Below are 11002 nucleotides of genomic sequence, written 5' to 3'. Positions count from 1 at the left end.
GAGTTTTTAGTGCAGCGGGGAACCTGGTCAGTGAGCGGCGAAGGAGGTTGCTACCTCACAACGTTGAAAAAATGATGTTTATAAAAATGAATAATCAATTCCTCAATAAAGTACAGCACTGCCCTCCAGATAGTACAGAGGGACCTGTGGATGTGGAGTCCAGCGGGGACGAATTGATAATGTGTGAGGAGGAGGAAGTACACACTGTAGAGGGAGAGGAATCAGAGGTTGAGGATGAGGACGACATCTTTCCTCAGTAGAGCCTGTTTAGTTTGTACAGGGAGAGATGAATTGTTTTTTTGGTGTGGGGGCCCAAACAAACCAATCATTTCAGCCACAGTTGTTTGGTAGGCCCTGTCGCTGAAATGATTGGTTTGTTAAACTGTGCATGTCCTATTTCAACAACATAAGGGTGGGTTGGAGGGCCCAAGGACAATTCCATCTTGCAACTCTTTTTTTGCTATTATGTGACCATTCAACAGTCGTTTGCCATGTTCAAAAAGTAAAACAAGATGTCAATAAATTCAAAAAATTAAACCAAAAGTAAAATGCCCTGTCATTATTTAAAACAAGAGGTATTGACGTGCTAGAACTACTGTAGTGTTTATATGTTATAAACACTACACTTGGAAGTTGGAGGAGGTATTGGGGCCCCGGTACCAAATTTAGTACCGGGGCCACTCCACTATGCAGTCCAGATAGAGGTGTATCAGATATTAAACAACGTTGACTGTTGCTGCAAAATTTTTAAATAATATTGTGGGGAACACTACACTATGCAGTCCATAAACTTTTTTGGTAGAATTCAGACCCGTGGAGGGTTTTTTAATTATAATGTGGCCCCGGTAAAAAGTTGTGTACCGGGGCCACCCCACTACACAGTCAAGAAACTTTTTTTTTGGAATTCAGACCCGTGGAGGGTTTTTTAATTATATTGTAGGGACCACTCCTCTACGCAGTCCAGGTACAATTTTTGGTGGGATTCAGACCATTTGAGGGTTTTTAAATTATAATGTGGTGACCCACTCCTTTACGCAGTCCAGGTACAATTTTTGGTGTAATTAAGACCAGTTGATGGTTTTCTTATTATATTGTGGGGACCACTCCTCTGCGCAGTCCAGGTACAATTTTTGGTGTAATTAAGACCAGTTGATGGTTTTCTTATTATATTGTGGGGACCACTCCTCTACGCAGTCCAGGTACAATTTTTGGTGTAATTAAGACCAGTTGATGGTTTTCTTATTATATTGTGGGGACCACTCCACTACGCAGTCCAGGTACAATTTTTGGTGTAATTAAGACCAGTTGATGGTTTTCTTATTATATTGTGGGGACCACTCCTCTACGCAGTCCAGGAACAATTTTTGGTGTAATTAAGACCAGTTGATGGTTTTCTTATTATATTGTGGGGACCACTCCACTACGCAGTCCAGAAAGATACCTCGTTGCAACGTTTTGGACTAATAACAATATTGTTAGGTGTTCAGAATACACTGTAAATTAGTGGAAATGATTGTTATTGAATGTTATTGAGGTTAATAATAGCATAGGAGTGAAAATAAGCCCAAAAACTTGATTTTTGAACTTTTTATGCTTTTTTCAAAAAAAAAATCCGAATCCAAATCCTTAAATCCTAACCAAAACCTTTCGGCAGGTGTTTTGCGAGACAAATCCGAACCCAAAACCTCAAGCAAATCCGAATCCAAAACACAAAACACGAGACACCAAAAGTCGCCGGTGCACATCCCTACTTATTATGCAGCTGGGTATCTGTAACTTTGAATTTTCTGCGTCACTGTCCATGTTAAACTGTGTAATTTCTTTTCTGCGCTGATATTTATCTATGAGTCTGGTTTTCACAAAATCTAGTGTGAGTTATTTTAATTATTATATACTGATTATCAGAGCCGTAACTAGGCAGGTGCGGGCGGTGCCATCGCCCAGGGCGCAAGCCCAAGGGGGCGCAGCAGCCGCCCGCTACCTGTCTCTGTGCCCTGGCTCAATACTGTACACATCGCCCTACTTCCCCCACATCGGCATCAGAACCATTGGAACGCATATGCGTTCCACTGGCAGGAAGTTCGGCATTTGGAACGCAAACTTGCGTTCCAAATGCCGAACTTCCTGCCCGTGGAACGCATATGCGTTCCAATGGGACATTACCTGATTCAGCGGTCCAAAGGTGGTTCCAATTTGCTGCTGGTGTAACTTCACTGGAGAGGCGCCAGCCGGCTCTGTACTCTCCTGCATGCTCCTTCACTTACAGCTGCTTCTAGACTGTTGCGCATGCGCACCACTCCGTCCTTATGGATATTGGTGAAAAAGTTTCCAGTCTCCATGTCAGCATGAATAAATCATTCCCGGACATATTATTCAATTGAGGTACTATTTTTTGGACTGTGTTTTTTCATCATTTTTACATCTTTTCAAATGTTATTTTGTATATTTGTCTGCAGACATATATTTTATATATTTTTTTTATCATAGGGTATGTGTTTATTTATATATTATATTGGTATTTAGTCCTTTGTAATATTTTGTTTCATCGCTCTCTCATTCACTCATTAGATATAAATCTGTTTAGCCTTATCCCTCTTTACCTAGCATTCTTTCTTTTGAGTGTCGGGGAGTATATTTTGTTATAATTTCTATTCACTTAGAGAGGATTAGGTCTTTCCTCTCAATCTCCCCACAGTTTTGTCAGCCTTCATAGATACATACGGAGAGCACTGGTATTCTCCATTTTCTTTTATATATAGTATAATAGTCAGAAAGTCATATTATATATATATGTATATATATATATATATATATATATATATATATATATATATATATATAATGAGCGAGAGAGATGGCTATATGTATATAGATATATATATCATGCATTTGCAAAGATGTGTAACAGAATTCTCTCAGTAAAGTGCTAGCCACACCTCCACATTAGGTTAGCCACACCCACTTGTCAAATGTCACTCCCACTTCAATGGGGGGCGCCGGTGCCCTGTCTCGCCCAGGGCACTAAAACGTCTAGTTACGGCACTGCTGATTATATAAAATAAATATATTTTTCAGACATGGCAAGTTCTCTATAAGCAGATGCAAGTAGTAAAACAACAGTAAATGCAAGAAAACATGTTTCAGAGACTAGAGTCTGCCCATTGAATAAACAATTGATACACAAAGGAACTAGATATCCAACTAATCTTTTAACTGCCATCAATATTCTGCGTGTATATAAAGGAGGATAAAATGAATTGGAAAAAGTAAACAGTGCTAACAGGAATGAAATGCATACATGAAACGTGCATGATGAAAAATAAAAATAGCATGGATTAAAAAAAAAAAGAGAGAGAAATAAAAGTATATCCAGACAGGAGAGACATCACATTGATAAAAATATTCTATGGTTGTTTGCATGCTACAACCATTTACATTATATTTCACTAGATGGCAGTATATTATCAATATATTCTGTATATGACACAGCATAGCCTATTACAATAAACACAATTATACTGCAATATCTTTTTAATAAAATATTTGTTTTATTTTATAAAACATTCAAATAATTAGTAGTATATACTAAAGCTGTTCAACAGATGAAAATGTTAAAGCAAGCACAATAGTAACACAATTTATGAATTCAGCCAACCTTTAGGATTTTTCCATCCTGACAATAATGAGTTAAATTAAAAACAATCTAATCTTGAAAGCTTGATTGCTAAAGGAGTTTGGGAATTGGATGCTTTCACCAAGATATTTATATTATCCGTAAATACTCTGAAAAGTCTACAGATCACATTAGCTCAAATAAAGGAAACAACAAGTGTGTCTGCAGTGCTAGAAATTGTGATGATTGAGCTTGAATGTAAGACACACAAAATGTCTTTCATTCAAACAGAGATTGTCTTGTTTTTTATGTGGGCACACCTCACATGACACCAGCCACCGTTGGTTGAAAGAGAAAAAAATGCCGTAAATATCATTAAAAAAAAGGACATTTTGAAAGAGTATGCAGGTCGGGAAGAATATACAATAAGATAATTAAACAGAAAATTCACTGTGAATAAAATAATTATTTTAATCACAGGTACAAAAGGTGACAGAAAATGAGTTAACTGACAGTCAGGAAACATAAAAAATGTTATGCTATCTGGAATTGCATAGTATAACAGCAGCAGACAGCCCAAGTAATGTGGGTCACCCCTGAAGTAGCAGGAGTTAAGTGAAAAATGGGACAGGACACAGGATCCGCTCTTTCAGTTATTACAGCAAAAAATAATTACAAACTATAGCGGAACTTCCATTACAAAAAACCTCTGCATTGTTGAAGACATATAGTGGAGAAAAAGCTCTGTACAGAGAACTCACTCACATCAGTCTCTGCCCCATTTGAGCTTCCAGTCTAAATTCCCTAACATATACAGAGACAGATACACAGACTAGGGTCAATTTTGTTAGCAGCCAGTTAACCTACCAGTATGTTTTTGGAGTGTGGGAGGAAGCCGGAGCACCCAGAGGAAACCCACGCAAATACAGGGAGCACATACAAACACGCAAACACGGGGAGAACATACAAACTCCACACAGATAAGGTCATGGTTGGGAACTGAACTCATGATCCCAGTGCTGTAAGGCAGAAGTGCTAACCACTTAGCCACCATGCTGCTCCTGAAGTTGACGTGAAATACAAAGAGAAAACACACAAATTAAATTAATATGTAATACAATATGGCTGAACAACAGTGTTTGGCTGTGAATGATTAAGAAAAATTTGAATTGACTGGCAGTCAATTAAAACATTGAAGTTCTATGGTGGCCCAGTTGAGATCTCATTTACATGAATTATTAACCCAAATTTCTACCTCAAATATGAACAGTATTCCACCCATTGAATGATCTCTTACAGAAGGAGCACAATAGAAATCATCTACAAATTCTTAAATAATTTTTAAGCAACAAAGAAGCTGATTGCCTCAGAAAATGTCCTTATGCACTTTGACCCATCACTGCCTACCCTGGAATAGGGTAGTATTTAACACATACACTACTGTTGTGGGTGAGTGACCAATTGTATTTGCAATGAGATCCTTAACAGTGACTGAACGTAATTATGCACAAGATAGTGAAGATTTAAGTCTTATATGGAGAGCAAAGAAATTCCACCAGTATCTGTTTGGACAGTGGTTCATTTTTGTTACAGACCCCCACCCTGTATATTAAATTATCAGAAGGGAGTTCCTACAATGACTATTGCCAGATTACAAAGATGACCCTTATTCTAGGGAGCTCACACTTATGAGATTGAATTTAAAGGAATGGAACTTTACAGCAACACAGACAGATTGTCACAATCCTCTCTACAACAAGCTGATGGGTATGTCCAAACCATGAAGATGTGTATCATTCTATATTTGAAAGAGCAGCTTCCAATAACTAATGCTGTTGTCAAACGAGAAAGCAGAAATGATCCAGATTATCTAAAGTCTATGATTTTACAGTTAAAGTTTGAGGAACACATGGCAACTCATTGTATCCAGGATGCTCAAAAAGAAGAGATCAACTGTCTGTATGTCATGGAACGTTAATGTGTGGGTCCAGAATAGTAGTCCACCAAGATTCGTACAAGAATATTGGAAAAATTGCATGAAGGCCATCTCGGCACAGTGAAAATGAAAGCCTTAGCTAGAAGTTATGTATGGAGACCTGGAATCAATAGTGAAATTGAATTGACCTAGCAGGTCCATTAATTCATAAACATGTTTATTATTGCGGTGGATGTACAGTCCACAAGATGAAGTTTAGGTCATCTGAGAAAACAATAGCTGTTTTGAGAACTATATTCTCTACAAATGGGTTACCAGAACAAATATATAATGATAATGAACGTCAGTTTGTTTACCATTTCACCCAGCCTCAAATGGATTTGGAAAAAGATTTGCTCAAACATTCAAGAAAGCTATCAAGGCGTTGGACCATAAGCAAATTTATCTACAACACAAAACCTGCAATTTCTTACTTGTTTATCCAAATGCTGAACACCCAACTACAAGGCAAACTCTAACCCTAAACCTAACCCTTAGATTAGATTATAAAGGTGGCGGGTCCTGGCATTGCCCCCTTAAAACCGGCAATCTGACTGTCGCCATTTTAAGTGACGTCAATCCCCACTGCCGGCATTTTCTGTAGTCAAAACTTATATGAGGCATGTCGTAAATGGTCTCTGTGTGTTTTATGATAAGTCTGTATTTCTTTCATGTCGGGCTTATAGTAATCGGAACACACAATTCTTCAAACAGCAACAACAGCACTAGACAACCTGGGCTTGTTTCAACTAAAATATAGGGATAACAAGCATGGTGTCCCCCCTGCTAAATAGTAACCAGCACTACATGCCCTTTTAAGCCCTAGCAGCAATTTCCACAAACTGGAGCGGCTTATAGCTGCCTGTTGCCACAGTGGAAGTTGCAAATAATCAATAGTTTTAATAGAAAAATATAAAACAGCACAGAAAGTGTTAAAATAAAACACCATTATCCCTCTATTCAACTCAAAATCTTCTTTCCTGAACTAGTCCAATAGAAATCTTCATCCATAACACAGTCCAATTGAATTAAAATAAAAGTCCAATGAAACAAATGCAGCTGCTCCTTATAGAGCTCTGTCGCTAAATGACATTCCAAAAAGAAAAAAAGATTTTCTTGTGGAGGCACAATAAGGGCCCACACTATTTATTCATTAAGTCTGTTGAAAAAGCACTAGTCAAAGCGTATGTTGGGAAGAGAGCTCAGGTGCCTAGTTAGTGGCGTGGTGCATCCGTGAGCACTGCAAGTTGAGGCTAAACACTCCCTCCTCATGTGATAATACACAAATTAGCATGGACATAGTGTACGTGACTGCAATCAAGATGCAACATTATAGCACAAAGTACTTTCAGTCCAAAAAATCTCTCCTATGAGTCACAGCACGTTACTGCAGTATGATGGGAAATAGAACAGGGGTTACTAATTTAAATATTTCAAACACAAGAGCTAGCAGATAATAGCTTATATGAGCTGAAGACTGGAGCTGGTACTATATGAAGTCAGTTGCATTTGCACTGTGGGCCTAAATCATTAACAAACACAAAAGTAATGTAATGTGCGTTTTTTTTTTAAACACGTAGATTAATTGTGCGCAAATATGCAATGTCACCATTCACGCTCCTTAATGAATCAGGCCCTGTATGTACATTAACACTGTTAGTTTCTCTCATTATAACAGTGGAGTCAATATGATGCGATTCCTGAGTGTTTAGATCTCATAAGGGGTCCATCTACATTGAGAATGTAACTTTGTTGGCAGTGGGATAGCAAATACAGAATTCTCTGTATATCCCTCATATAAATACATACTGCAAACTAACATAAGGATATACCCAGATTAAAATCAGTGTGATACAAGATGTGAATAGTATGACAGTAATGTCTCACTGCTGATGAGATTGGAAATACATAGGCAGGGGCTGGGCTGGGGGGGAAGTGGAGGCATCTGCCCACTGGGTCTGTACCTATTTTAGGCTGAGTCATTAGACCACCTGCATTTTTTTCCTAATAGGCTCCTGAGTTGAGTCTTGCTCCCCAGGCTAAAATTTGCCAGCCCTCCCCTGTACATATGGAACTGAATTTGTTGAATAGTATTTGCCATGATAAGGTGAAATGTTTCCAAGTTGCAATATTGTAGCAGAAAGCATTTTCACTTTGAAAAAAATTCTTGAGAGCTACAGTATGGGTAAGGAAGTCATTGTTAGTGCTAAAGTATGAAGGACGGGAAACAGTCTCTCCTATGTTAAAAATATCTGATGTGTATAATCAGAATAATCATAAAAAATGGAGGGAGGTAACTTATTAATTAGCCCAAATATGGGCAGCTAAAAAGCCTACATTGTAACTATGCAATTAGAAGGTTGTGTATAGAATATTATGAAAAGGTATAAAAAGATATTCAATCTAATATACATAACCATTTTGGAATAACAATTTTAATGAAATGTAATTAAAACTTAATGAACAAATAAAATGGACCCTTAGACCCTTCAACTCTACATCTCTTCTCCTGACCTTCCCCACCCCTCCTCCCTCGTGTTTCCGACTGCCTTTCTGCCATCTCCACCGGTGTTTCTTTACATTTTCTCAAAACCAACATTGCTAAAACTAAACTCATTGTTTTCCCTCCTTCTAAATCTATACCCCACAATGATCTATCCATCACCGTTAATAAAACCACCATCTCTGCTGTTCCCCAACTCCGCTGCCAGGGTGTCCCCCTAGACTCCTCCCTCTCTTTTTTCCCCCTATATTCAATGTTTTACACAATCCCGTCGCTTCCATCTACGGAATATTGCCGTCATCTGGCCCTTCCTCTCTCAGGATGCCGCCAAAACTATTATCCATTCACTCATCATTTCCCGTCTTGATAATTGTAACCTTCTCCTCACCGGCCTCCCCCTCTCCCATCTTTCCCCCTTCGCTCTATTCTTAATGCGGCAGCGCAACTTATCTTTCTTGCACGCCTCTCTGCCTTGCCTTACACTGGCTCCGTTTCCCCTACAGAATCCTCTTTAAACTCCTCACTGTCATCTGCAAGTGTTACGAATCTGGTTTGATACAGGCCTGATTAGCCAGAGCAGGTCTGTACACGACCTGGTGCCGAGTCTTAACTAGGGTTCAGAATAAGGAGGCAAGACACGAATGTTGCAGTGCAGAGATGGAGAATCCGGCAAGGTTAAGCACACAGGAGGGTAGGTAATTAGCTACGACGGAGCAGAGCCATGACTGTAGTAGAGGCAATGATACAATGAAGGTGTCAATTAATCGCGGCACAGCGTGGCAAGGTGATCAACACAATAGCAGTCTTGTTCACAGCACAATTGATATCAGCTACAATAACCACAGCAAAGATGATAATAGTCAGTACTCTCTGCACCACAGAGAAGGTAGCAAAACCAATGTCCAGGATACCACAGGGTTCAGTAATTAGTAGATGACACTACATAGAGATGCAAGGCAAAGTCTATACACTGCAGAGTCCAGGAATTAGCAGTGTAAGCAAACCAGCCTGTTTGGTATGACAAAGGTTTTATACAGCAGGGTTCAACGTATTGAGAGTTTGTGTATCACAGTAGAGGCACACTTGAGAGTAAACAGAGTCTTGTAATATGCACATGAAGATACTTGCAGCAAGGAAGTCCCAGGAGAAGTGCTCCAGCACTCGGTTAAAGAAAATGGAATTCTTTCACAAGGAAGACACAGGGACAGGATACACAAGGGTCCATGGAGTTAGGGTAGCAACAAGTTGCACTGACAGTGAGCAGGTTTCAGTGCAGAGTTTAAATAGAGCAGGTTTGAATGATCCGCCCTGAGGGCGAGTCATGTGATCCACAGGAGAACAGAGTAGACAGGGAAAGTAGCAAACCTGGTCAGGATTGTTACAACAAGGCCCTCTCCCACTCCACTGCTCCTTATATCTCTAACCTCCTCTCCATCCACACTTCCGCTTGTTCTTTGTGTACGGCCACTGACTGTCGCCTTTCCTCTGCACTGATCACCTCATCCCACACTAGAATTCAAGACTTCTCCCGTTCTGCCCCTCTCCACTGGAACGACCTCCCTCCATCCATCTGTCCCCTAACATTCAAATGGGCTCTAAAAACCCATTTGTTCCTCAAGGCCTACCAGCCATCCACCTAACCTTCTCCTTCCTTGTTCTCCTCACCTCCCACTTCTCTGTCTCCTTTTGCTCTTGATCCCCTCTACTGACTCCCCTCAAGGAAATATGTTCCTTTTTTTGCCTTGCTCCTATCTCTAAATGAAGCTCTGTGTGTGTGTAACTTAATCTTAGAACTACTCACCTGATTAACTAAACTTTGCAATAATAACATAACACATGAATTCCAGAGTTAGACATTTATTAGCAAGGAGTAAATCTAATCTCCCATGTATTTTTTTTAATGCCTATTGACACGGCTGCTGTTTCCTTCTAACATTACTTTCTGATCATGGTAATTTACCAACATGCTCTAAATAACATAAATAGCAGCGGAACAGCAGTAAGATTGGTTCTGGGTACCAAACATGTAATACAGCAAATGCACATTTTTTTCTAATGTGTTCATTTGTTTTATTTAGACTTGTTTAATTCATTATTTTTGAACATGATCAGTTTTCAGGACAACTTATATTTACAAACGTTTTAATTAAAAGCTATCTTAGTACATACCTTGTTATTTCATTTTTGCAAACTTCAATACAATACGGATGTTTATACAGAAGGATCAACAAGTTGACATCATTCACAACAAAGCAACACTGAAGACATTAGCTTTAATAGGGAATATTTACAAACATTGGAATAGGCAAAAGGAATTTACAATAGGTTCAATATCTGTTTCCAACCAGCGAATACAGAACTGGTATATATTTCATATCCTGTTGGCTCTGTTATTAAATGGAGTAGTGCTTCTCTGTTGTGTCTACTGGTTTCCATGTAATGGAGGTATGACTAGCAGTGTCAGCTGCAGCTTTATGTTCTAGTCTTCACCGAATGATTGGTGCAGATCGGTCATCAGTTACAGTAGGACGAAGCTTAACAGTTGCAAATGGGTTTGTTCCCCTGGAAAAATGTGAAAATGGCAAGTAAGTTAGTCATAAGACATAGGGGGTCATCTTCATCTAAAACACATAATACCATCACCTTTAGCCCCCTAGCAACCAGATGTATTTTTTACCTTCATGACCAAATTAATTTTCATGTATTTGAGATGTGTCAGGTACACATAGAATAGCCTTTTGTTACGCTTTACTAAAGCAAATTTTAACCTGATATTTTGTGTGCACTACACATTAGAAATGTATAACACTCAACTTTTAACACCGTATTTAGAAACCACAATCTCCCCTACCCCGCACCTCTGCAGCATCACACAGCCCTGGGTATTGGCAGGACTTGTGAGACGAACCAT

The 11002-nt window shown here is 39.1% G+C and overlaps 1 protein-coding gene across 1 annotated transcript in view; it reads right to left on the bottom strand.

Annotated features, from left to right (window-relative positions):
• Positions 1-10236: 10236 nt before the first annotated feature.
• Positions 10237-11002, bottom strand: part of BAIAP2L2 (BAR/IMD domain containing adaptor protein 2 like 2) — a 46333-nt gene continuing 45567 nt past the window's right edge. The window contains exon 14 of the mRNA XM_075184096.1: positions 10237-10653. Within this exon, the coding sequence (XP_075040197.1) occupies positions 10578-10653 (76 nt within the window). The 3' untranslated portion in view covers positions 10237-10577. The remainder of the gene's footprint in view (positions 10654-11002) is intronic.

The sequence above is a fragment of the Mixophyes fleayi genome, chromosome 8 (assembly GCF_038048845.1).
Source record: "Mixophyes fleayi isolate aMixFle1 chromosome 8, aMixFle1.hap1, whole genome shotgun sequence".
In the NCBI taxonomy this organism is placed as follows: domain Eukaryota; kingdom Metazoa; phylum Chordata; class Amphibia; order Anura; family Limnodynastidae; genus Mixophyes; species Mixophyes fleayi.
Note: the sequence above shows the minus strand (reverse complement) of the source record. Positions and strands in the feature narration are given on the sequence as shown.